Source organism: Phyllostomus discolor, chromosome 2 (genome assembly GCF_004126475.2).
Source record: "Phyllostomus discolor isolate MPI-MPIP mPhyDis1 chromosome 2, mPhyDis1.pri.v3, whole genome shotgun sequence".
Classification (NCBI taxonomy): Eukaryota; Metazoa; Chordata; class Mammalia; order Chiroptera; family Phyllostomidae; genus Phyllostomus; species Phyllostomus discolor.
In genome coordinates, this window is record NC_040904.2 from 202,829,772 (window position 1) to 202,856,678 (window position 26,907).

The window sequence follows — 26,907 nt, forward strand, 5'->3', positions numbered from 1 at the left end:
CCTTGTCGCAGGTGGACCACCCCAGCATCCTCTGAGGGTCGGGTGCCTCTCTAGATGGCAGAGAGTTTATCTGTCTGACCCTAAAAGAGGGAGAGGAAGGGGCTGAGCAGATTCAGTTCCTTCTCCCAGAACCCTCGTGCGTTGTCTCTACCCCTTTTCTCTGAGTCGGTAGGGGATGGGGAGAGAGACCAAGAGTTACTCTCGTAGAATCCCTTTTGCAGGGAGGAAGCATGAAGCCAGACAGGGTGGTCCCCTGCTTCTAAAGGGGCACCCGTGCTGATCCACTGTCTTTCCTTCCAGGGCACTTGTGTTAGCTGTTCCCTGTTACATTGGAGCAAATGTCCTGCCAACTCCAAGCCCACAGTGAGTGTGACAGCTTCATGAAAGCACACATCACCCAAGCACCCCACTGGTGTGATTTCTCATCCTTTCTTCTTTCCTCTTAAAAGGTGTTAACCCCAACCAGGGTACTATAAGATTAGCTCTTAGCCTACTAGTTGGGAGATGGTAGAAAGACGGCCCACAGATGTGTGTTTGAATCCTTGCACATTGGCCCTATGTAAGCTGCTTAACCTTTTTACTATAATTTTTTTCACCTGTATGTAATAAGAATCATAACCACTGCAACAGGATTAGCATAAATTAAATACCCAAGCACAATGCCTGAATCAAGTAGCCATTCAGTAAACGTTTATTCCTTCTCTACTTTTCCCTCTTAAATAAAACACAGAGTTTGTGTTAGGAAGGCAACACCTTAACATCCAGGCTCTTAGGGTCTCCAGCTGGGCTTCAGAATTAAGCTGACATAAAACAGATCAGCAGGAGAAAAGCTCACAGATTTTTATACCTACAGTGAGAGACGCCATAGGAGAACGAAGACCCGGACAAGTGGCAAAACCCAAGTGCTTATTTAGTAGGTGAAACAAAGAATGACAATTTAGGAAAAGCAACTAAAATGTTTGGGGAGGCTAATGGAAGATCAGCAATTTTAACAAACTCTGTGTGTACAGATTTTTCTTGGCTTCAAATCCCTGTTTAGAGTGACAAGATATTTCTTCTCCCTTGGTACAGTGAGGGCATCTTTCATATAGGAGTTTTATTTCCTTTTTTCAGAAAGAAAAAAAAAGAAATCAGAGGGTCCCTTTTGTATCTCCTATACAGGAGATACAGATACCTTTAGCTCAGGTACCTTTAGCTCAAAATATCCTTATGGCAAAGTGGCATACTTTGGGATGGCATGTTCTGCCACCTTTTATTTGTATTTGCTCTTCCAAAGCATTGTTCTGGAGGGAAATATAAAAAAAAGACACTGGAACCAACAAAACCTTTTCAGGTTTGATTGAATTCTATACACATCTATTGAGGAGTGTAGTGCTGGTTCTGGGGACAAAACGATGAGTAAGATAGTTAGTTTGTTTTATCTTGTTTTTGTCTTGAGAGCTCTAATCTAAAAGAAAAACAGACAGTTGTAACAGTTCATAATCCGTGTGCCATGTACTCTCTTGGTGGCCAAAACAAAGTGTTCTAAGGTTCAGCTGATGATAGAAATGTCTGCCTATGAGTTCATCCTAAGAAAGAACTTCCCCCAGCCAGAAGTTTCATTCAACACTGGAATAAATCATTAAGAAAGGTGATGAGCTCTTCATGAAATCTTATTGTGAAGCATTTAATAAAGAACACATTAAAGTTAAGTAGGCACAGGTGTTTGGGTGTGTATTTTGCTGAATGAAGCCATCGCCCCTGAGTCCTTCAGCATGCGGTCAAGCAGGGAACGTGGAGAGGGAAGGGGGAGGAGGAAACCCCATTGGCCGGTAGCACAGTGGCTGCCCTGTGCCAGACATTGTTCTAAATGCTTTATGCCGCAAACCTACGAGGTAGGTAGATTGTTATCATAACCACGGTGTCATCAAGAAACTAAGGCGAGGAAATATAAAACGCCTCACACAAGGTCACTCAGCTGATATGTGACAGAACCTTGACCCCACATGGCCTCGGCCCAAAGACGGAGGAGGCAGAGAAGAGAGATGAGACACTTGGGTTGCAGCCGAAAGAGCCTCGAAACTGCCCCTCCCAGGTTCCATGATTGACACTTGGTTATGGATCCTGAGATCCACCAAGAGGGCTGAATATACCTTCCTCACTCAATGTATCTAAGACTTTAGGATTTTATAGTCCATGACATTCTCGATGTTTTCTTCTTGAGCAAGAGCCTAAGATGAAGAAGTCAGCTCAACATCCACATTTATCTAACATACAGTCTGAGCCAGGGACTAATTAATGCTTCTGACAAAATTTGAGGTGCGTGATTGTCCCATTTCATGGACTAGGCAGCTGAGGCCCATGGAGACGACATGACTTGCCTCTGATACCCTCTCAAGTTCGTCTGTGGTAAGGCAGGCCCCATTCTCTGGAACTGCCACTTACACGCAGCATTCCTTGGGAAAATGACAACCTACTTGGGCCACAGCTTCCTCATCTATAAAAAGGGATCAAAAATATCCACATGGGGCTGAAGATGGATAACCTCATATGTGTACTGTGTCCAACCCTAGTAATCTCCCAATAAACTGTAGTTCTAGAGAATTCTGAGTGGGCCTTGGGGTTAGAGAATAGAAGGAAGCATTTACATCTGCCCCGACCTCACAAGAGAAAATTCAGACTGTCACTATTTGGGGCGGGGCATCTTTCTAAAATTAGAGATAGACTCTTTACTGATTCCAAAATTGCTACATAAGAGGAGCTTAGGGATGGCGATTGACTAGAAGGGGAAGCCAAGACATATCCAGGATGAACCGGAAAGTGTTCCCTGATGTCTGCCGTCCCTTGAGCAGGGGCACAAAGTTACATGTGTCCTGGTGCAAACCCTGGCCTGTAGTCTGCCAAGCTCCGACGGGGACCCACCTGTGCCGGTGTGGCCTAGAGTGCCTCCTTGATGTGACTGGTAAAATGGAAGTAGACCGTCTAGTGTATGTAAACGCTGAGAAATGCCCAAAGGACCTCAAAAGGCAGACAGCAACGCTTTTTCTCATTGGCTTTTTTTCCAGGCAGTCTTCACACACGGCTGTATCTATGTTGGCAGAACAAACAGCCCGAAGGCTGGCTGTGCCAAGTTCTGTAACGCCACTGTGAAGGTGAGGAGTGTGTGCCACCGGGCCCTCGTCCAGGCCACCAGGGCGCACACAGAAGCCAGCAGGGCTGGGAGGCGCCAAGGCCACACTCTTGGGCCCCAGATTCCGTGCATGTCACAGGCTGCCTGGGTGGCCTCAGCAATGTCTTCCTCTAAGGGAATTGAAGGGTAGATTCTCTACACGGCAGCCAGGTCACCCCCTTCCTTGCATCCACCTTGCCCATGGTGCCCTCTGGCTCTTAATAGAAGAGCCCATGCTCTCCATGCCTCCCACGCCCAGCCCGCCCTCCATCTCTGACCTGCCCCTTACCCTCATTCCCACCTCAGAGCACCCTCACCGGCCCTTCCCAGCCTCAGAATGCTCTTTCAGATTCTCTGGGAGCTGAGTTACCTTTCAAGTCTCCATTGCACTCTCATCTCCTCCGTCACCACCCAGTCCACAGTGGCCTCCCCAGTCTCCCCCACCTCTGCCTTCACGTGCTGCCACTTTATTATAGCACTTTGTTTTCCCAGCTCTGAAATCCCCTCCTTCTTCTCCTCCTTCTCCTCCTCCCTTCTTCCTTCTTCCTTCTCTTCCTCTCCTCCCTCCCCTCTCCCCTCTCCTCCTCCGCTTTCTTATCTATTATCCCTTCCTGATTAGACAGCACGGAGAACCTGAGCACAAGCCTTATCTGTCTTGCTCGTCAGGTGCCAGAGCCAGGCAGATCCCCATGGTCAGCCCTCAGTAGACTTGTGGTGAGCAGGTGCTTGAGCACCAGCCATGACATCATGGGCAAAAGGAAAGTCGAGCTCCTAATGGGGGAGGGGCTAATGCTGTTTATGACAATAATAGAAATTGAGGAATTGGCACTCTGCACTTTGGATTTGAAAAAGGCAACAACGCATTTTGTTTCTCAGATACCACGGTGCTGCAAAGGCTTCTATGGGCCGAGCTGCAACCAGTGTCCAGGAGGCTTCGCCAACCCGTGCTCAGGAAACGGACAGGTGATAAGGATAGTCCCTGATGTATACTTTTTGACGAATGCTGAGGTTGACTGTTCTTAAGTCAAAAAATGATTTTTAAAACCACTGAACCAAGAAATGATACAAAGCCAGCCACTATTCCCAGGAAGTAAAAATAAAACGAATCAGTTACTAAAAGAACAGGCATACGAAGGAATCGGCCTGGGAAGAGGGAGTGGGGGTGGGGTAGGGCACAGGTGGCAAACACAAGGCCCACAGGCTGGCCCTCCACCTTCTTTTATCTGGCCCGGCACCTTGTTTCTACTCAGAGGCAATGTCGAGCTCTCAGCTCTTGCTTCACTGTTAACAAGTAGTTACATTCATACAGTCCTCAAATTACATTCGGCCCTTTGAAGGCAATCGCAAGGCTGATGTGGCCCCCGGTGAAAATGGGTTTGACACCCCTGGGGCACAGAGATGTCACATCTAGTCTTTGCTTTGCTTCTGCTGACTGCATGACCTTGGGCGATTTGACAAAGGCTCTCTGGACTCCGCTTCCTCCTGGGGGAGATAGTAGGGTTGGCCGAATCTTTAAGATTCTTTCCAGGACAAAGATTTTATGACACTTTAAAAAAAACAGCAGTGCCCAGCGACTGCTTTCTTAAAACCTATCTGCAAAACGCAGTGAAACATAAAGGCCAACGTTTCATTCACTTAGCTGGGAGGCCAGAGCTAAATAAACGAAGGTTAAAAATAAAAGTAGCTGTGATTCATATGGAAAAAGCATAGTTCCGTGCATTTAGGACATCCATGTTTTAAAATATGCTGCTTACAAGGAGAAGGAAAAACTGCACAGCCACGAGTGGGGACACCACACAGGCACAGAGATGGGGGCAGAGCTGGTACCAGTTAACCACTGCAGCTGGGTGGTTGGGAAGACACCAGCACCCAACTCAGAGAAGTGTCGATCGTTAGAAGTCTAACCTTAAAATGGCCGGGGGGCGGGGGGGGCGGAATGTTTCCCACTCAGGGGAGAAACATTGCAGTGTGAAGTCACAGATCTGAGCAAGCGCGGGTCTGGGAAGAAAAGCCGGTCTTGATTCTGGAGGTCAGAGTCTTGCCACTCACTGTTTGGAGGTTCCCAGTTCCCCGCTATGACTCCCCAAACCCACCCTCACTTGAACGACTTCCCTTAAAGTTCTAATTCCTGGCTTGGGACCCCCAAGCTTGTCACCGAAGCTTCCTACCTGATACCAACTAGAGTCCCAAAGGGTCCCAGAGAGTCATGTCGAGCAGGCTTGAATCTGAGTTCCAAGAAGTCAGGTCACGCAACAGAGGGGTCTGGGACTGCTTTGGGGACGGGCACGCAATGTCCTGACAGCCCACGGGGCCTGTCTTTGCTCCCAGTGCGCAGACGGCCTTGGCGGCAACGGAACGTGCATTTGCCGGAATGGCTTCCAGGGCTCCCGGTGCCAGTTCTGCTCGGACCCCAACAAATACGGACCTCGATGTGACAAGAGTAAGTGACACTTCCAGAACTGCCCTCCGCCCCTCAGCCAGGCTCCCTGCTGCACTGCAGCAAGCCAATGGAACAGGCCCGTGTCCCGTGCCCCTTTGCTTGGTGAATGCCCTGGTCACAGGGCTTTTCTGAAGCGCTTGGTTCTGACACTGGAGCACCTGCCAGACTGCTGGGCCCCACCCGCAGAGCTTCTGAGAGGTGGGCCTGAGGGGGTATTTGAGAATTTGCATTTCCAACATGTTCCCTGGGAAGCCTGCCCACTGCTGGTCCAAGCACCGCACTTTCAAAACCAGTCTCTTGAAATTCCCCTGAAATTCCCTCTCCTCTCCCCTCTGAACTCTGTCAGTCTGTTCTTTATTTCAGTGTCTTTGGTTATATTTTGCTTGTTTCTTTGTTTTGTTGTTTAGGTTCCTGTTAAAGGTGAGAACATATGGTATTTGTCTTTCATTGCCTGGCTTATTTCACTTAGCATAATGCTTTCCAGCTCCATCCACGCTGTCGCAACGGGTAGGAGCTCCTTCTTTCTTTCTGCTGCATAATAAAATTTAAAAAATAAATTAATTTAAAAAAACAATCTCTTAAAGTGTCCACATACCTGAAGTGATAGTGGGTTCCATATCAAGGAACAGACTCGCTCCCTTGCCTTTCAAGCAGTTTGCTTTCCTCAGCTCCTCCCTTTGCAAAATGTGGGACCTTGGGCAAGTTAGTACGCCTCTCTAGGGTTCAGTTTCCTTGTGTGTAAGATGGAGATGTGCTAACTACCTTGTACTGTAAGTACCAGCTACAAATGGAAAGCACTTGCCTTAGAACAATGCCTAGCACACAGTATGCACTACAAATACACTAGCTCTTATTATTATCTATTATATTGTATTATTATCTATTATCTGTTGCCACTGTTACTATTATTCTCAGTTCAGTGACATAAAATGTCAAGAGGCCTATAAAAAATGTAGGAAGTTCCACAACAAGAGACAATGAAAAATGCAATTACATAACCTTAGAAAATGCATTATGTTCTTTCAAGTGACAGTATGTGTATATTTATGTACATAAATACATTTAGATATATACTTCTAAACTAAGGTTAGAATTTAACAAGAATAAAGGGAACGGATTAGAGCTGGCTGTGAAGCCAAACCCAACTGAAGTTAAGTTCCCACTGTGCTACTTACCCGCCCTATCACCTTAGAAAAGGTCTCTCTCTGAGCCTTTTTGTGGATGGCTTTCCCACCCACAAAAAGAAGCTAACACCGGTACCCACGGCACGGACCACTGATTAAGTCAGACCGTAATTTAGGGGTTTAGCACAGAGCTTGCACCCAGCAACTAATCAAAAAGTGAAGCCATTCTCACCACTGTTACTACTAACTTCACTCATTTGTTACAAAATGCACAGCCCTTCCCCCTCTGACCTTGCTTTGACCTTCGCAACTACCTCAGAAAACGGACAGGAAGCCAGCACACCGAAGTCGAAGTCGGGGCTGCTGGTCCCAGTTCAGTGCTCTTTTTACCAAATGAGTTTTCTGAGAAAAGAAAAATAGGGTTTATTCCGAAGCCTGCCAATGCTAACGGTCTTATGAGGCCAGCGGAGCAGAGGGGCAGGGCTTCCCGTGTGGACGCCTCTCTTCCCAGGTCTGGGGCTGCCCGCTGTCTCAGACAGGGGAGCCTCTTTTCCAGGGTTCTGTTTCTAGCAAATTAAGCCCTGACTTGCTTAAAAGTTTATGAGAAGTCTTTTGTGTTAAATCCTGCCATGCTGTGCCAGACCCTTCGCCGTGTTTTTCTTCCCTCTCCTGGTTGTGGGCTCCAAACACGCAAACTAATTCTCCCCCATCAGCCCCTTCAGGGGCACAACCACAGGTTCCTTCATTTCCGATCAGTGTTGCGCCCCCAAATCCTTGCCTCCTGCCTCTGAGAATCATTCCCTCCTGCATGTATAGGAGCCCGAGTCTGACAGGCTGGCTCGCACCGCAGTTCTTAAATATCTATAACCCAAAGCAAAGTAAGCAGCTAAAGTTCAAAATGACAGCGGGCATATGGCAATGCCAGTGAATTGGCATCAGTGAATATACTGATCAGTGAATATACTGATCTATTGTGTTTACACATGGTCACCAACAGAAACGGACTTTGAAGGCCTGAGTTCAAGTCCATGCTTAGGAACTGAGCAGCAAGTTAGGCAATTTGCTTCACCTCTCTGGGCCTCAGTTATCTCATCTGGAAAACGGGGATGATAAAAGTACCTACCTCCTGCGGCTGGTGGCTGTCAGTGAAATGGTACAGGTTAAATGCTGGCCCCATGCCTGGAAGAAGGCCAGTGGGCAAACACTGGCCACCATTACCACTGGTTTGCTGTGACGGAGAGTGAAGAAGAGATACGTAAGCTGGAATCCGAGACCGTCCCTGCTGGCATGAGAAAACACTTCTATGTGTTCCGAAAGGTCCTCACAAAAAGGTGAGGCATTTCCAGACTAAACTCTCCAACCGTGAAGCAGGTGAAAATTGAGTTCCTGGGTGGCTGTTACACCATCGAAACCCTCCCTGGGTACCCGACACGTACATATAGAGCAGCTCTGGGTCCACATTTTTCTCATCCTTGATGGCACAGTCAGCCTCACCAAGAGACCCTAAGAAGTAGCACCCCGAGTGTCCCCCTGCTCGGCCTCAGCATCTCCTCCGACAGGACTGAATGGAACACCAGGGGAGCTGGCCCTGTCTTCTGTGACCTGTGGGCCCCAAGGCTAAGCTGGTCCCCCAAGCCCTGAATGTCCCTCTTCCTTCTCTTTCAGAATGTCTGTGTATTCACGGGACGTGTGACAACCGGGTGGACAGTGACGGGGCCTGCCTCGCTGGCACATGCAGGGAGGGCTCCTGGGGGACATTCTGCGACAAGCAGACCTCACACGGCTACTGTGTGCTCTACATGCAGTTTTGTCACATCCACGCCACCTGTGAATACAGCGATGGGATGGCGTTGTAAGTCTTAGGGGAGGGGGACTCCCCCCTTTGTGGCCGGTGGCCACTGTGTTACCTGTAGATAGACCCAACCCGTACACTGAGGCCTATTCTCGCCAACTGCCGGTGTGGCTTTTGTGGAGAAAACCTCGAAGTAAGCTGGGTTTGAATTGCTCTTCTCCCTCTTTTGAAACCTATCAGCTGTGTGACCTTGGGCAAGTTGCTTAACCTCTCTGAGCCCGACTTTCCTCAACAGTGCAATAAGGGTGATGCTACCTATCTGGCAGGGCAGTCGCATAAATTCTAAGTGCACCCAGCACCAGGGTTAGCATATCATAGATGTTCAGTCGTGGAAACTATAACTATTATCATCACTTACGTGACAGAAATAAGGAGTTGCCCACCAACTTTCCGAGCCTTTCTTTAAAAACATCTTTGCTTCCTGAAGCCTTTGATAATAACTCCCCTGTTAAAGGCATCTTACAAGAATGTGGGCCCTTGGTCATTGGGTCATTATTTGTTTCCTTAATGGTAACATACTCCCTGGTCCGAGAGAGAAAATTTCCCTCCTGAGCATATTTGGTTCAAAGTCAGTCACCACCCCCAAAATATTCTGGGAAATGCAAAGCATGTCTGGACTCTTGGCCTTATTTCTACAGCACTTTTCCTAATTCGTGATTACACAGCTAAGTGCTCACCTGTTGTGACCTGTGTCCCCCACCAGACTGTAGGCGGCCTGGGGCCAGCGACTGTCTTTTCTCTTCCATAGTTCACGACAGAAATGCACCTTCCTAGGGGTGAGGATCTGTGTCAGTGCACGAGGCAAAAACCACAAGTAACCAAAGTCACCCTTAAAACCTCCTAAATCACCCACAAAGGACTATGGACGTAGGTCTGTATAGACTATATAAACTTCAGTTTAAATCAGTGTTGAACAGTTCTACCTACGTCTTCATTCAGGCACCAGATACAATACTTAGTTTCTCCAGGGGCCTTGATACATGAAAAATATTACTTTTATTTTTTGTGAGCATACAATTTGCAGCAGGAACGTGGGCGTATGACGGACCCACGGGGAGTCCCAGCACCTGTCATCAAGCCCCCAATAAATATTGGTTGGACAAATGGCCCCGCATTTAACAGTGCAAGTGCCATGGTGGAACATTCTGAGAGGAGTGTCTGAGAGGATAAGGGGTCAGGAAACCATTTCAATTCACAGAATGAGACACCTGAGAATGTTGTGTTTGTGGGGGGTGGGGGGAACTGAGGGACTAGAAGAGGGAGAGAGGGGAGGTCTCACAGGACTGTCCTTTGCACATAGTTTAAGGGCTGTAGCATAGAAAAGAGGGTAGAGTGGTTTTCTGCCAAGTCAGAGATAGTAACTAGAATTATAATGAGGCAGATTCCGGTCCTGTAGGAGCAGAAAAGCTGGCAGATGCTGAGCCTTTTAAGGTGCAAATGCCCTGCTAACTGCTCCACGTGCATTATCTCATTCTTAGGAGGGAGGTGGAATGATTAGGGTCACTTTCCAGGTGAGGAAAGCAGTCTCCCAGGGGGTAAGGGACTCACCCAGGGTCACATGACTGCTGAGAAATGAGGCCTGGATTCCCACCTAGGTCTGTCTGGCTGCAGACCCCAGAAATTCCTACAACCACCATGGTGCATAGGTCATGCCCTGAACCACATGCTGGCTGGCCATCTTCTGGGTAGTTGGTGCTTATATTTCTGGGGCTGATTGCATGCATTCCCCTCCTTGCAGCTGTGTTTGCAAACCAGGATATGAAGGGGACGGAAGACTCTGTTCAGAGATGGACCCTTGCACGGGGTTAACCCCAGGGGGCTGCAGCCGCAATGTGAGTGTTGGTTTGTATTTCTAAACTGCCTGGTTTTGGGGGGAAATCCTGAAGGAAGGCCTTCCAAAAGGCAGGGTCCGATGGCTTTTCATCACGTGAAGCACATTCATTTGAACTTTGCATTTTAAAGACGGTGCCAGGTACCTTCTGGGAGGCTCCACTTCCTAAGTCCACATGTGCAGGGGGTTGGGGCTCTTAAAAACACAGCCTGAGAATCAGCTATTGAGATCATTAGTATTAAACTCATGCCCTGGCTGGTGTGGCTCAGTGGATTGAGTGCTGGCCTGCAAACCAAGGGGTCACAGTTCAATTCCCTGTCAGAGCACATGCCTGGGTTTCAGGCCAGGTCCCCAGTTGCGGGCATGCAAGAGGCAACCACACATTGATGTTTCTCTCCCTCTCTTTCTCCCTCCCTTCCCCTCTTCCTAAAAATAAATAAATAAAATCTTTAAAAATAAATAAATAAATTCTTGATTCAGATGCTACAGCTTCCAAGCAACTCTACTGTAGGCGATCTCACTTACTCTCCCACCAACCCAATGAAGCATATTTCATAACCCCCACCTTACTGATTAGGAAACTGAAGCTTGGAGACATTAAGTGACTCGCCCTAAGTTCTATTGTTGTCAGGGTGTAGCCCAACCCACCACTGCTTTCGCTGACCCCTTTGTCCCTCACCCACCATTGCTTTCATGAATGCTTTGTGAATAGCACCACCAGCACCTGGCCATCACCACCTTCATCCCTTACCCACAGTTTAATAACGGGTCTCCCTGCTGCCTCTCTTGCCAACCCACAGCCCATTCATTGTCCACCCACAGCCAGAGTGGCCTGTAGTTGATCAGACCATGTTTCTCCCATGCTGAGAGCCCCTCAGTTACTCCCCCTGGCTCTGAGGATGAAATCAGATGCAAATCCCTCACCCCAGCCCAGGAGGCTCCCCTTGGGCTACTCCCACCCCCCAGACAGCCTCATCTCAACAACTCACCTTGCACTTCTCCCCCTCTCACCATGTTTTTTGACCTCCTGGTGTGGTCATCCTACAGTTATTAGAAGCTTGGTCTTCAGCATCATATAGACCTGGGTTTGTACCTCCTTGTAGCTGTATGACCTGAGGCAGTTTACTGAAAGCTCCTCCGAGCCTCAGTTTGCTTATCCGCAATAACAATACCCTCCTCAAAAGTGGCATACACCTACAAAATATGAAGAGTCCCTGGCTCAATAAAATGACAGTAATGTTAGTGGTGACCATTAGCTGGCCAACTCCACAGAATTTTCCTCTTTAAACCATCTCATCCTTTCCGTTGATCTCAATGCAAATGTGTGCTTTCATTATTTCCATTGGATTCCATGCAAATATGTGTTTCTAGAGTGTACCTCAGAAAATCCTTGTTTGCTTTTGGAATCACGTGGCAGGACTGAGCTTTCCAAAGTTTTGCTTCCTTATTTCCTCCTGCAGGCAGAATGCATCAAAACTGGCCCAGGGACCCACACCTGCGTGTGCCAGCAGGGATGGACCGGGAACGGAAGAGATTGCTCAGAGATCAACAACTGCCTACTGCCCAGCGCTGGTGGCTGCCACAGCAATGCAACCTGTCTGTACGTGGGCCCTGGGCAGGTAGGTGTGCGCTGGCAGAGAGCAAAGGAGGCTTTATTCCCCCTTAGACATAGAAGTGCCTCTGGAAACTACCAATCTGTTCTTTGTTTCTATGACCTTGGTTTTGGGAGGGTTTTATTTTTTATTTTTTTAGATATCACATATAAGTGAGATCATACAGTATTTGTCTTTCTTTCTCTAACTTACTTCACTTGATATAATGCCCTCAAGGTCCATTCCTATTGTCACAAATGGCAAGACTTTATTCCCTTTTATGGCTGAATAGTATTCCCGTGTGTGCGCACACGTGTCTCACGTTTTCTTCAGTGTTCACCTGTCAGTGGACACGGAAGCCGGCTTCCATGTCTTCGCTAATGTAAACACTGCTGCGGGGAACGTGGGGGTGCACGTAGCTTTTCCAGTCAGTGTTCTGATTTCTTCAGATAAACACCCAGCAGTGGAATTGTTGGGTCGTATGGTAGTTTTGCTTCTCATTTTTCGGTAACCTCCATACTTTTTTTCATAGCGGCTGTACCAATTTACACTCCCATCAGCAGAACAAGGGTTCCCTTTTCTGCATGGCGTCACCCACGCTTGTCATTTCTTGTCTTTGGGGTGATAGCCACTCTCACATGTACACAGTGGCCACTCGTTGTGGCTTTGATTTGCATTTTCCTGATGACCAGTGGTGTTGAACAATCTCTTCATGTGCCCGCTGGCCGTCTCTGTGTCTTCTCTGGAAAATGACTATTCCGATCTTCTACCCATGTTTTGTTTAGACTTATTTAGGGTTTTGCCATTGAGTTGTATGAGTTCTTTATATTTTTTATATTAACCCCTTATCAGACATGACTTATGAATAATATTTTCTCCTACTCAGTAGGTTGTCTTTTCATTCTGTTGATGGTTTCCTTTGCTGTGTAAAGCCTTTTAGTTTGATGTCACACATTTATCTTTGCTTTTGGCACCACATAGGTACAATTATTAATATTTCTTATGACAGAGACACAAAGAGGCTAAATGCTTTGCTCACATCACACAGAAAATAAATCATGGTGTGCAATTCACACCTGGTCTGACTCCAGAGCCGCCCTCTTAATCACACCCTCGACCGTGCTTTCCATTTCTGTGGCACTGCAGTCTGTTGACCACCTTCACTTAGCCTCATCTAAGGGAGACTGAGGCAGGAAAAGCTACTACTCAGGAGTTTATCCAATCCAGGAGAGGTGATGACAACCGCACTAGGATTGCAGCCATGGAAAAGTACTCATCCTGCCCTGCCCAGGTGGCTCAGTTAGTTGGAGCATCGTCCCACACACCAAAAGGTTGCAGGTTCGATTCCTAGTCAGGGCACATACCTAGGTTGTGGGTTCAATCCCTAGTTGGGCACATATGAGAGGCAACCAATCAGTGCTTTCTCTCTCTCTCTCCCTTTCCCTTCCTCTCTCTAAAATATCAACAAATGTATCCTCAGTGAGGTTTAAAAACAACAAAAAAGTACTAATCGTGGAAGAGGTCACTGTAGTCTCCTGTCTCACCAAGCATTTAGCAAAAAAAAAAAAAAAAAGCATTTATTTTTGACTCACCTGAGTTGCCAAATTGTATTTGAGAAAGAAAAAAGATTTCTCAGTACAGGTGTTAGTTTGCTAAGGCTGTCATAACAAAGCGTCACTAACTGGGTGGCACTGAAGAAGAAAATTCGACTGTGACACAGCTCTGGAGGCTAGAGGTCCAAGATCAAGGTGTTAGCGAGTTGGCTTCCTTCTAAGGGCTGTGAAGGAGAATCTGTTCCATGCCTGTGTCTTAGCTCTGGGTGGTTTGCTGGCAGTCTTCGGTGTTCCTTGGCTTATGCATGCATCAGCGCGATCTGTCTCCACGTTCACATGGCAGCCCCCCTTTGTGTGTATCAGTATCCACATCTCCCCTTTTTTATAAGAACACAAGTCATGTTGGATTAGGGACCAACTTTCTTCCAGTATGACCTCATCTTAACTGGGCTAGTTACATAATAACTATCCTCTTTCCAAGTGAGTTCACATTCAGAGGTACTGGTTGTCCGTGTAGAGGTGGTGCCTTACTCAGATTCGCCCACTCAGGGGGGATGCTTATCTGAAAGTGCACAAAGTGCCTTCTAGTCTAGCAATGGCCCTGGGCACGGAGCTCCGCCAAGTGGATGGATACCTCATGGCTCACTTAATCTTTCCCTCTTCAATGGAGGGGCCAACTTTTCCAATGCGATGCTCCTTGGAGTCTAAGTTTCCTGAGGCTCTCCACCGGGTCCTCTTCAGGTAATGAATTCAAAATGAGTCCTGGCTGGTGTGGCTCTGGGCACATGTCTGGGTGACAGGTTCAGTCCCCAGTCAGGCAGGGCTCATGCAAGAGGCAACCGATCAACGTTTCTCTCTCACATGGATGTTTCTCTCCTTCCCTTCCTCTCTCTCTAAAGTCAATACATATGTCCTCCAGTGAAGACAAAAAATAATTATAGTACCAGGAAACTGGCAGACTGAGGAATTCAATGTGGAGTATGGATGATTAACAGCTCTGGAATCTGAAGTATACCAGAGAGCTATGGTTTCCATAGTCCATCTCTCAGTGCCACATGAGGGCATGGCACCAAGGGCAGCTGTTTTCCATAACCCCCTGGGGCTCTGTTCTTGGAATTACAGAATGGCTGTGAGTGCAAGAAAGGATTCCGAGGCAATGGGATTGAATGTGAACCAATAACTTCATGCTTGGAACAAACCGGGCAATGTCATCCCCTGGTGAGTTTCTTGATTTCTTTTATTCTTACCAAAAAAAAAATTGCTTGAGAAAGAAAGTTAGGTTATGTCTTATGTGAGCCTATAGATGGGAACAGAATTGCTCTTAGTGCCAAAGGCTGTCCTTAAGCAGAATGGGAGTAATTATTCTAACTTTCACTCCATTCCAAAGCTTGGAAGGACCAACATAGGATTTCCAGATAACATACAGGACTCCCAGTGAAATATGAACTTTAGATACACAATGAATCTTTTTGCAGCCACAAGTAATGCCCCTAAGTATTACATGGGACCTACTTACACTAAAACGTTTTTGTTTATCTGAAGTGCGAATTAGCTGTGTGTCCTGGGGTTTTTCTTGCTACATCTGGCAGGGATGAAAAAAAAGAGTTGAACTATGATTAAGTGAGGGCTGCCCCAAACACGCAGACCAGAGCCTTTCATTGAAACCTGGAAGGGTCTGCAGGTCACTTCCACCATCTTTCAACCCCAAATTCGTAGTTCTCGCCTTAGATGGAGCCTGGTATCTGGCAGATGTAACTCATATTGAACTCTTTGGTTAGAAAATCAGGCCATTATTTTTCCATTTCCGTTTTATCAGGCGATCTGTCAGTTTACCTCTGGCGTCTGGAGCTGTGTTTGTCGAGAGGGCTATGAAGGAGACGGCTCTCTGTGCTACGGGAACGCAGCGATGGTAAGTCCTCGGAGATGGACTCCAGCACAGAATGATGAAGACAGGACTCATTGAGACAGCGCTCTGCGCTCAGATACTTTTAAAGTGCTGTACAAACCAGGTGCTCTAGGAGATCTTATATGAAGCAAGCTCCTTCTCCCAGATGACATATAGGGCCCGTGGGTCACATATTTTATACAGCCTGATGGGAGCTAAATTTTATTTGGCACCTGCTGTGTACCCAGCAGTCCTGGCTTCTTTTTCTGGTCATTCTGCCTCTTTCCATTCCCAAACTTCCTAAATGGACAACTCATTGGCCCCTGCTGAGCTCTTGACCAGTTACATGAGCATCTCAGCTCTTGCACTTATCTGTTCACTAATTTAGTTTCTAACGGGTATTAACTGACTGACTTAATAACCTCACCTACTATCAAAAAGAAATTGAGATGGCCCTAAGATTTACTGTCTTTATGAAATTTGCATATTATAATTGTTATTGCCATTTACATGGTGTGTAATGGCTTAAAAAATGCTTTTTCACACATTAATGCATAGCATATTTGTAATCCCAGGTGCAAGACATCATCCTGGTCATTGCTCACATTAGACACTTGAGTTTTCAGAGCAGTTCAGTGGCTTGCCCAAGATCACACAGCTGGCAAATGGCAGCCTTGGGAAAAGAAGCTGGCCTTTTTAACTCATAGTCCAGAGCTTTCTTTCCTCTAACACATTCAATGTCACTGATGCGCTGGCTCTGTTGATTATCTTGTTAAGTCCTCAAGTCCTCACTTCCCTAGAACAACTGTAAGTTGTGTAACAGCAGAAGCCACCTTTTCCTTCTCAGCTCTCATACCCTCCCTGCAGTCCAGCCTGGTACCACTGGTCCGTTCCATGTATATGTTCATGAGTAAATTGCATGCGATAAATTAAAAACAAGCCTGTCCTTCCTGCCAGCCTCTTCCTAAGCACTTTAAAAATATTAACTCCTCCAGTTCACACATCAACCCTCTGAGTTGGAGCTTTTATTATCCCTAATTTACAGATGAGCAAATAGAGGCCCAGAGAGATTAAGTCGCTTGCTTAGGGAACTTTGGCTCCATGTTCTATGCCACTGCTCAACATTGGCTCTGAAAGGGGGGTCTTTACTGAGCTCTGTGACCCTCCCGAGGGTTGGGTGGCCATGTCCTTACAACCTAAATTCTGATTTGGAAGACCTTCGGGTAGTTGTTCCATTTGATGTTCTTGGAATTACTGCTTCACCTCAAATACGAGGACAATAGAGCCGCTGAGCCTGAAAGAAATGAGCAGCTCTGGCAACAAGGAAATGGAAGTAGCTGGGGCACCCACTCATGTCAGATCAAGGAGGCTGGCGAGGAACACGAGCCGAGCACAGGCAGGCAAAGTGCAGGCTACCCAGAAATGTGCTGTGATTATATTTCCCATTGTTCCTTCTCTCACATGCTCTCTCCTCTCTCCCTCCCTCCCTTGCACGATGAAAAAGGAATTGTCCTTTCTCTCTGCGGCAACTATATTTAACCAGTGGGTAAACGTGAGTACCTTTGTTGGAATTTAGCATTGGGAATGTACATAATTTTAGAAACTTGGAATGCATATAATGGAAAACTGAAAATGCAGCTGGTATGAGGAGGGAGGGCCATTGTCTAGAGCAGAGTTTCTCAACCCCAACTGACCTTTAGAATCACGTGGGACACATCATTTAAAGAGCCATGCCTAGGCACCCACCCCAGACACTGGTTTGACCTGGGCAGAGGTTTGCCCCGGGGGTCAGGGGATTCCCAGGGGATTCTAATGTGAAACCAGGGCTAAGAACTTCTGGTCTATGATAAGCTGGGGTGGTCAACTTTTCAACCAATTCAAATATACATGTATAGCTTCATTCACGACAGAGGCCTTTTTTAAAAAGTCAACATAATTCATCACAGTAACTCACTGAGTTAGAGCTGGGATTTATAGTTGCAATCTGAAAACCTTTGTGTGTGCTTACCTCTCAGCCCAACATGCCTGGAAAGTTCTATAACAAAGAACCTAGTCCCCACCCCTACCCCATTGACTGAATCTCTGTCATCTTTTCCTGAGGGGACCAAGGTCAGCCAGCCAGCGCACAGGTGGTGTATCCCCTTAAATAGGCTTATGCAAAGACAGGAAGCTGCCCTGTCAGCACCTTCCTATTGCTTCTTTGTGGGGCTTCTTTGGCCTCATCACAAGGAAAAGCAGGGACTGGGAGTCCTGTTGTGCATGCTGATTTCTTCACAGACCAGCCTCACATGCATAAGCTTGCCCAGTGGTGTGCCGGACCCAGCTCCTCCCCGCTCACGAGAGCACACCTTTCCTATCTCCACTGTCCTGTTGATTGCTTGAATTCAGCCATGGTGGGAATGTGGACCCCACAGAAATCAGCAAACACTATAAACCAGGGCTTTTCATTTGCTTGTTTATCTTGGAGAGCCAATCGTTAAACCTAAGTGCACCATTGCTTCTATCCATAACTAGCTCTAGGTAAGAATGGAAAGTAGGTAAAGTTTGATCTCAGTCCTCCACTCTCTCCTGGGCTGAAACCGTTCCTGTAATCTCCCCACCATCCTGTGCCAAAATTACCATGGATTATACATGCACACACATGTACACACATGCACAATCCTGTCAAGAATTATTTCTGACTCTTCATTTAGACTAAAGGGTAAAGGACTGATAAGGACTCAAAGTATGGCTTGATCAGGAAAATTTGCCTTTTGACAATGCCCACACAATTAAATAAAAGGAATGACTTGGGAAAGCGGTCCTTCAGACATTGCCAGTGCCCCTGCAATTACATTAAAGGAAAAGTGTCATCTCTGCGAAACATGAAGACAGCTGTGGTCTGTCCCCTGATACGAGTCAGGCCACTGTGTTTTCCTCCTGTGATTCAGAACGCTTCTCTGCATCCCATGCTGGCAGCTGCCTCCAACCTCACTGTCCTTGTGCCTTCCCCACAAGCTATTAAGGCCATGGACCAAGATGAGAAAGACTTTTGGTTGTCCAAGAGCAATATGCCCGCCCTGATAAAGTAAGTATTACGTACTTTATTCCTCATGATATCTCACTGGTGTCACTGCAAACAAGTTCCTTGGAGGGAAGCCACGTGGTCCTTCAGATTCACAGCACTGTGCGTGTTCTAGGACTCCCCTCCCCTCCCCACAGGGTGGCAACAGTTAACATCATTGACAGCCCGCTCTGTGCTAACTGCTTTACGTATAACTCAGTTAATCTTCCTAACGACCCTATGAGATAGGCATTATAATTAGTCCCCTTTTACAGATGTGGAAACTGAGGCACAGGGTGATTGAGTAACCAACCCACAGGTGCCATGGCCGATCATTGCAGGGGGAGATTTTGAATTTGGCAGTCTGGCTCTGGAACCAGTTTTTTAAAATTACTCAACGATACTGCCTCATGCACTGGTACTTCATTATAGCCCTTCTGGACTGTCGTTTCAGACACCATATGCTGCAAGGCACATACAGAGTGGCAGACCTGTGGGCTCTGTCATCTTCAGACACACTGGCAACGTCGCTGCAGGGCAACTTCCTTCACCTGGCGAAGGCAGACGGGGTAAGAGCGCTGTCGTTCGTCTGGCTAGGGGAACCACGCCAGCTATCTTCATATCATACTTTCCAAATGTTTACGTTGTGGGAATTTCCAAACATGAGCAAAAGCAAAACCTCTAATGTCCATGTAAGCCTCGCCCAGCTTCAACAGTCATCAACCTGGGTTGATACACACACTCAAACACACGGACAGGGACTCTATGACCGTGACCTATAAAACGTCCTCCGCCTACTGGTTAGCCACCAGGCCCTTCGGAACAGACCACAGACTGGCCCAGAAAGTCAAATCTTTCAGTTCTTCTGGGTGAAGGCTGTACAGTTTCACCACTTTGATCTTTATATATGGTAACCAAGAGCTTGTCAGTGTAACCTGCTGACTGAGTCGTTACAGGTTACTAAATGACGCAGTTACTGGCCAGCAGTAACTGTGAGCACTGCAGATAATCGAGGAAATGAAGAAATACACACGGACTACCAAGTCCTGTGGAGGAATAGGAACAGAACAACAACTCTCTCAAGGGGGGAGCGCCCGAGCAGCTACCTGAGTAGGCTTTTATTAGGTTCTTTTGGGCAGGAATACAGGTACAGTTTGTTGATTATAGTCTGGCAGGGAAGATCAAACAAGTAGATAACTTTCAAAGAGCTAAAAGGGCTTGAGCTGAGTTGGGGTCTTATCACCTAAAAACTAGGACCTAAAGGGCTAGTTTCATTTCCTGCCTGTGCCTTCATATTCTAATTAAGAGCATTCCCCAGCAAAGTAAGCTCCACAGGATCTTGCATATTCTCTGCTTCAGGCCTAATTACCCCGGAGGGTCCGCTGTCTCTAGTCTGGACTGCACCGCCCCTTGTCATTGCCACAGGCCTGAGTCGGGTAGAGGAGAAAAGGCAGCCAGGAGATTTGGGTTTCTCACAGGCAGAATAAGGACTCGAGCTTGTCAAAGCTGAGGGGGTGGGGGTCAATCACCCCCTCTTTTCCACAGCCCCCTGAGTCTTTCCCTGAGGGCCTTCCCACGTGATCGTTCATGTCTGAGGTCCATCCTCCTCTGAGGAATGTTACCTGTCATTGGCTAACTGACCAAGCAATGGGGGCCAGACGTGGAGCAGGCAGTGCTCATGCCAGGGAGACAGGCTTGTTTCCTTAGTGTCTCTCACTCAGCCTTAGCTATGGGGGGGGTTGCAGCTCCTGAAACCATGCAGGGTGGATCCCAACAACTAAAATTTTATATTAAAATGTTAGGGTCAGTCAGCCAACAAACATTTATTGAGCACCTGCTATGCTCCAGGAACCGATCAAAGTACTGGAGTTAGGATGGAGCCCAGAGAAGAACCAAACCCTATGGACGCTCACCTTCTGGCACCTACTAACTACAGGGTGTCAAGGGCTTGGAGTTAGTCCTCCCCAAGGAAGTCTGGCTGCCCTGCTGCACGTGGTTGATGTCTTAAAACTCTTCCTGTGAATCTCAGAAGATGAGAATGAAGATTCTACTGGAGAGTGAGAACTGCTACATCAGGGCACCATGGGCCACAGTCAGAATGTTTCAGAATTATTGCTCTAAAGCATTTCTACCTTCCTATTCATCGGTGTGAGCACTGTGAGAAGGTTCTATCACTAGTGTTACCTAAATGTATGTGCTTCATCAGATGAGTCCTTTTAGAAAGCAGAAAAGAGCTACCTATGGCCCCATGGATTCTTTATATACTATTATAATTCTGGTGCATTACATACGTATATCAGATAATTGGGTTATTTTCCATCAGTGCTTTAAATCACTAATTCTCTTAGCAAGCGTTAAGTGAACATGCAGCCTGGGCATGCCTATCCCAGACTATAGATTCAAAGATAAATCAATCAAGACCTCTGGTCAGGAGGAGTTCACCATCAAAGACTAATTTTAATGAGTGTATCCCTATATCTGATGCAAATGTCTCCCTTTAACCACAAGAGGTGTGCTAGGTGGCCAGGAATGTTTTCTTCAGGGTCTCTGCAGATGTGCCTTTGGAGCTGCTCGGGGTGAGGCAAGTCCCCTCTGCTCCCAAAGTGCCCAGGAGGAATTCCAACTAAAGGGTCATGGCGGGGAGATGAAGAGAGGAAACCAGAGAAACCAGAGAGGGCAGAGCCCGGTTGTCATGGTCGGTTGGTGGCTAGGTGGTTGGGTAGGTTGGGTTTGACTCAGCTCCATTCCCCTTGTAATTATTATTCTTGAAAAATTCTGACCAGGAAAGTCAGTGACAGTCTGTGTAAGTTTGCTAGGGCTGCGATAACAAAGTACCACAGACAGGGTGGCCCAAATAACAGAAATCTTTATCTCCCATCTCTGGAGGCTGCAAGTCCAAGGTCAAGGGGTGGGGAGAATGGACTCCTCCCGAGGGCTGTGGAAGGAGCTGTTCCGGGCTGTCTTGTGGATGACTGTCCTCATGTTCACATGGCATTCTCCCCTTATAGCTGTGTCCAGATTTCCTCTTCTTATAAGGACATCAGTCATACCGTTCTGATGACCTCACTTTAACCTGATTACCTCTGTAAAGATCCTGCCTCCAAACAAGGTCACATTCTGACGTGCTGGGGGTTAGGACTTGTACGTATGAATTTTGGGAAGGAAGGAGAAACAACATTGTCCAACCCACAACATTGTCTACAGTGTTTTTCAAACATAGAGGTCACTTTAGTGCCTGGTCAGAGCTTCTTTAATGAAATAGAATGGAGTGGAATAAAATCAATGATCGACTGCCTCCCACAGAGTAGTAAAGAAAAGCACTGTTTCATTTTCCTTGTGTGCTTGTATGTGTGTGTGATGTCTAATGGGCCCCAATTGAAGGTACTTCTAACTGTGGGTCATGGTCATGCTTCTCAGGAAGTGGAAAACCCAGAAATAATGTCAATCCCTAGATGTACTCAGTGGAGACTCACCTTCCCACTGTGGTTTGCATTTGCAGAACATCACAATCGAAGGGGCATCTATCATTGACAGTGACAACGCAGCCACAAATGGCGTGATACACATCATCAACAAGGTACAAAATCCCATCCTCTCTCATAGGTAGCTTCTCTTCCCCTTTTATTTATCCTCCTGGACAGCATCTTTGGCGGGGGAGGGAGGGGGTGTAAATACTTATCCTGAATATAAACGTAACCTGCAATGTGCTTAAGTACTTTTATTTTAAAACCATTTCAAGGTTCTGCTCATTCAATCAGACTCAGTTACTACAATCAGACTCAGCCCACATTCTGTAATGGGCCCTCTGTAAAGTGTGGCCACATAGAGTATATTTCTTATGTATGGGAACATCTTACAAGGCACACAGAGCCTTGGTACTGGGAAGTCCATGCATCCAGATGGGATGTAGTCAAGAACTGGAGAGAAGCAAGTGCTTGCTTGTCACTTTTCCAGTCCCTTCTCTGCATTACTGCACCCTAAAACAATGGGGTGGGTAAAGCCCTAGAAAAATGGAAAAGGGTAGCCCTGGCCAAGACGGCTTACTCACATAGGAACTCATCCTGTAAATTGAAAGGTCTCAGGTTCAATTCCCAGTGATGGCACATGCCTAGGTTGTGGGTTCAGTCTCCAGTTGGGGCACTTACGAGTGGTTCCTAGTAAGGGTGCATAAGAAAAGAAAACCAATCAATGGTTCTCTCTCATATCAATAAGTGTGTCCTCAGGTGGGGATTTAAAAAAATAGAAAATGGGGAAAAAAGGTATTATGAAATTTTCATTTTCCTCTAAGGTACCATTCAGCAATATTCAGGTATGAAATAGAAAATAAAGTATAATGTGAAATAGGGTTTGAAGCTATACGACAGTTCTTAGTTATTATATTGGAATCTCTATTTAAAATTAAAGTTAGAGTTTAGGATATATTGGGAGCTTTTGAAAGGTGAGAGATTAAGAAAAAGCAATTAACTAACTGCACTTTAACTAAAATTATTCTCATTTGGCACTTACATACTCATTTTCTTATTTTAGGTTAGAGAAAAGGTCAACTATTTCCATTCAGAAAAGAGGGGCTCTTTATAAGGCTCCCAGGTGCATTAGCCTGGAGGGGGGGATCCGCATCTTCTCTGTGGTTCTCATCAGCACGAGCATCTCGCCTTGTATACAGTCATAATTAAGACCATTAACAGCCCACTAGGGGCCGGGCATTGTGACAAGTATCATGTGCCGCACGCATTATCACACTTGATGTTGACAACACCTGGGAAAGTGGGTGCTATTGTTCTCACTTCCCAAGTGAGGCAGCTGAGCATCCTCATGGTTAAGTAACAGGATTGAGGAAGAAGTTATGTGAACACAAAAGTTTCAGGGATGCATGTCCACCAATTCAAGTTCTCTGCCTAGTGAATCCTAGCCTCTAGGATTCACTGGCTCCCTAAGGATTTCCTTCTACACCTGTCCATTGGACATTGTGCTCACCTTTGTCAAGGCCACCATGAATGACTGAGCAGGTTGTGCCCTGCATAAGGGTTCCTGGCCTAAAGGTGGAGTGAGGCTGAAATCCAGCCCACTTCATGCCCCGAGCCATGTGTCCTATTGGTATCGCAAACTATCAGAGCGAAGGGTGCCTTATTTTAGGTTTACACAGGCATTTGAGGGTAGCCCTGAAAAGTGAATAGTGTTCTGTGACATGAACCCATGTACTGGAGAGTCGTAGTCCAACCAACACCTGCTAACAGAATTTTGGGGCTTCCTTTCCCAGGTTCTGGTTCCCCAAAGAGGTCTAAGTGGCTCCTTACCAAATCTGCTCACCCGGCTGGCCCAGATGCCTGACTACTCCATCTTCCGGGGCTACGTCATTGCAAGTACCATGTTCTCTGCGTGACCCCCTTGCTCAGGTTTCTGGGAACAGAAATCCCTCATGCCCTCTTATCTCTTTCCATCACAGCAATACAATCTGGTGAGCAGAATAGAGGCTTCTGACGCTTACACAGTGTTTGCACCAAACAATGACGCCATCGAGAATTACATCCGGGAAAAGAAGGTCAAAAGTCTAGTAGGTATTGGGAACAATAACCAGGAAAATCATTTTCTGGAAATTCAGACTCTTGACATTTCACAATTCATCAATCATGTATCTTTTTACTCTTCTATAAAAACTTCCTTTTCACAACCAGATACTTCACATAAAGTCATGAGGAGATGCTGTAATACACACACCTCCCCATATATGTGCCAGAGATGCCCATGTACTGTATTTAGGTTCTACTCACGGAAGCAAACATTTGGGTCCATGTACACAAGAATGCAGGAGTCCCGGGAACCTGGATGTGTGTCCACAAGACATGTGTCCACTGTCCCAGCCACCACTGAGAGTGCCGGGGTCCCAGGGCAGTGACAACCCTCCTCACTCCCCTGTGCATCAGCCAGCCTGCCAGCCGTCCCTGGCATGAGGTTGCTCAGGCCTGAGTGAGACCCCAGTCCCACAGGCCAGCATCTCTGCAGGGGAAACACAGCCAGCTCTTTAACACGCCCCATCAAACCTCCTCTCACGGCTCGTAACGTGAAAGGCAGGCTCGGGAGTGGCCACTCTCTCTCTTCACAGCAGTTCTTTCCGAAGGAATCATCTTGCAGACTTCCCCCCAACCTTTCATGCCCTCAGTCGGGGTGTTAGGATCACCTAATGAGTTTTCGACTATCTCGTACAGAAAATGTGCAGGTTCTCCAAGGTGGCCTGCCTCAGATTTAGTATTTAAAGTCCAGTGTGCCCTGGTGTCTCAGTCAAAACCTCTGGTTCAACAAGCTGTTGCTCCTGTCATGGCCCACAGTGGCCGGCACACGAGAGCAGCCTGGTAAGCGACTGGGCACTGGCTGGCCTGTGGGTTGATTTTCAATTCCGTGTGTCATCCAGGAGGAGGACATACTCAAGTATCACGTGGTCTTGGAGGAGAAACTCCTGAAAAATGACCTGCACAACGGCATGCACCGGGAGACCATGCTGGGCTTCTCCTACCTCCTCAGCTTCTTTGTCCACAATGACCAGGTACAGTCCTGTCACTCCAAACCCGGGACCGGGCGTCTCGGCTCCCGTCCTCCGACATCACCTCCATACTGGAGTCACCTCACCAGGGCTCCCTAAAACCTTGTCCGCAAGACAGGTGTCTGTGTTTCACCGTAAAGGAATGACTAAGCCAGAGTGTCTGTCATCAGCCTTCAGATAACCAGTGTGGCTCTGCTAATCACAGCATTTGCATCCCAGCAGGAACAGGTGCCCCTCAAGGCCGATTCCTGTCAAACCCAGCAGGTAGTCCCCAAGTGGTCTCTAAGCGGGAAAGGAACCACCCGCAAAACCTTACCCCCAGAAAGTGGCACAGGCTCCAGGCCACAAGGAGCCTAATGTAGGACACAGCAGCCAGATAAATTAGTATGATCACTGCTTGGTTGTGGACACTGAGGTCCTAGGACCAACTGACCTCCACACCAGCATGCCAGGATTCATCTCACACACACCCCAAATATTCAAATGTTTAGAATTCATTAAAAAAGAATTCGTGAGACTACATATTTGATATATTGCAAATAGGGAATTTTGTTCACACATGTCATTTCAAACATCAAGAGAGAAGATCGATCTATGAAAATTCAACAAGAAACTCAGAGTTACTCAAGTATAGATTCTCATAAGAAAAAAATGCTAAAAACAAGTTATTAAGACAAACTGAGCTCTATATTAAAATAAAGGAAGTTTAATCGTAGAAACTTTTAATCAATGATGTTATTTGACTCTCTTTAAGAAGGGCAGTCTTACAAACAGTTTTCTCAGTGGTATCATCATTGAGTTCCGAGTGAATTTTGTGTGCATGTTTTTTAAACTGCTTGGGTAAAGAAAGTCTTTCTGACTCTTCAGTACTTAGGGCATAATAGAACTCCAAAGATTTTTCTCTGACTCCTACAAATATCTCACCTATTTTACAATAACTTTGAGGAGACTCTTTTAAATATATTTTCTTATTTTTTCAGGAAAAGCAATTTATATTAAGTACTTACATTTCTATTTTTAATCTGATGTCATCTTTTACTTCATCACATAGAAATGAATGTTCATGCACAGTTAGTTGAGTCAGTTTCAATTATGTCATGTTTATTTTCCATCTGTTCAGAAATTCTTTGGTCTAGAACAATCCTAAAACGGAGGCTTCATCTCACAACCAATAAATGGTTCTATCTTACAATCAAGGTTTTTCTTTTATCAATGACTCACTTACTTGCTCTTAGGACAATGGAGCTGTAGAAAAATGTTCTCTGCATAAATAGACTTGCATCCAAATCAAAATTTTAATGCAACACAAAATTCTCTGGATATGTCTCACAGTGAAAATTAAGCACATTTTAATATCAAATCAACAGCATTATAGCATCAGAAGTTCTGCCATTTTGATATTTCAAATTAGCTCAGCATCTTGGAGTTCTGGAAATGTTTGTGCTGTCGTCATCATTTGACACCTCTAGTAAGGTTTACTGCTGGTCATTCAGATTTACACGGATCCTGCACTCCCTCTGGGGAGCTCAGCCACAGGCAACTCACCTGACTCCAAGTAAATCATCACAAGGGACTCTTAACATTCAGTGGAAGTTCAAATTTAAGCATTTAGCGGAGTCATTTTAATATTGCTGCTGTGGGGACTTTGGAAGATATTATTAATCATTTGCAAACACTTATTGAATATGAACTTGACATTTGCTTGGTACAATAAAAAATTCTCCCAACCTCAGCCCTACCACACCCACACACAGAGAGATACACACACCACCCTGATTTTTCAAAGAACCATTTATTTCCAATTATATTACTTATGTGAATGAATGAATTAATAGATTAGCTTATCTTGTATTCATCAATAATTAAGGCCTTCTCCTTAAAAAAATCAGAACAGCCCTGGCTGG

The 26,907-nt window shown here is 46.3% G+C and overlaps 1 protein-coding gene across 1 annotated transcript in view; it reads left to right on the forward strand.

The window, feature by feature from the left end:
- STAB2 (stabilin 2) overlaps positions 1–26,907 on the forward strand; it is a 126,730-nt gene that overhangs the window by 47,370 nt on the left and 52,453 nt on the right. Inside the window, exons 19-34 of the mRNA XM_036019503.1 lie at positions 301–363; positions 3,045–3,131; positions 4,025–4,111; positions 5,477–5,588; positions 8,378–8,561; positions 10,300–10,396; positions 11,856–12,014; positions 14,663–14,758; positions 15,357–15,449; positions 16,930–16,977; positions 18,356–18,492; positions 18,923–19,037; positions 21,968–22,045; positions 23,726–23,824; positions 23,912–24,019; positions 24,875–25,006. Coding sequence (XP_035875396.1) covers positions 301–363; positions 3,045–3,131; positions 4,025–4,111; positions 5,477–5,588; positions 8,378–8,561; positions 10,300–10,396; positions 11,856–12,014; positions 14,663–14,758; positions 15,357–15,449; positions 16,930–16,977; positions 18,356–18,492; positions 18,923–19,037; positions 21,968–22,045; positions 23,726–23,824; positions 23,912–24,019; positions 24,875–25,006 — 1,695 coding nt within the window. The remainder of the gene's footprint in view (positions 1–300; positions 364–3,044; positions 3,132–4,024; positions 4,112–5,476; positions 5,589–8,377; positions 8,562–10,299; positions 10,397–11,855; positions 12,015–14,662; positions 14,759–15,356; positions 15,450–16,929; positions 16,978–18,355; positions 18,493–18,922; positions 19,038–21,967; positions 22,046–23,725; positions 23,825–23,911; positions 24,020–24,874; positions 25,007–26,907) is intronic.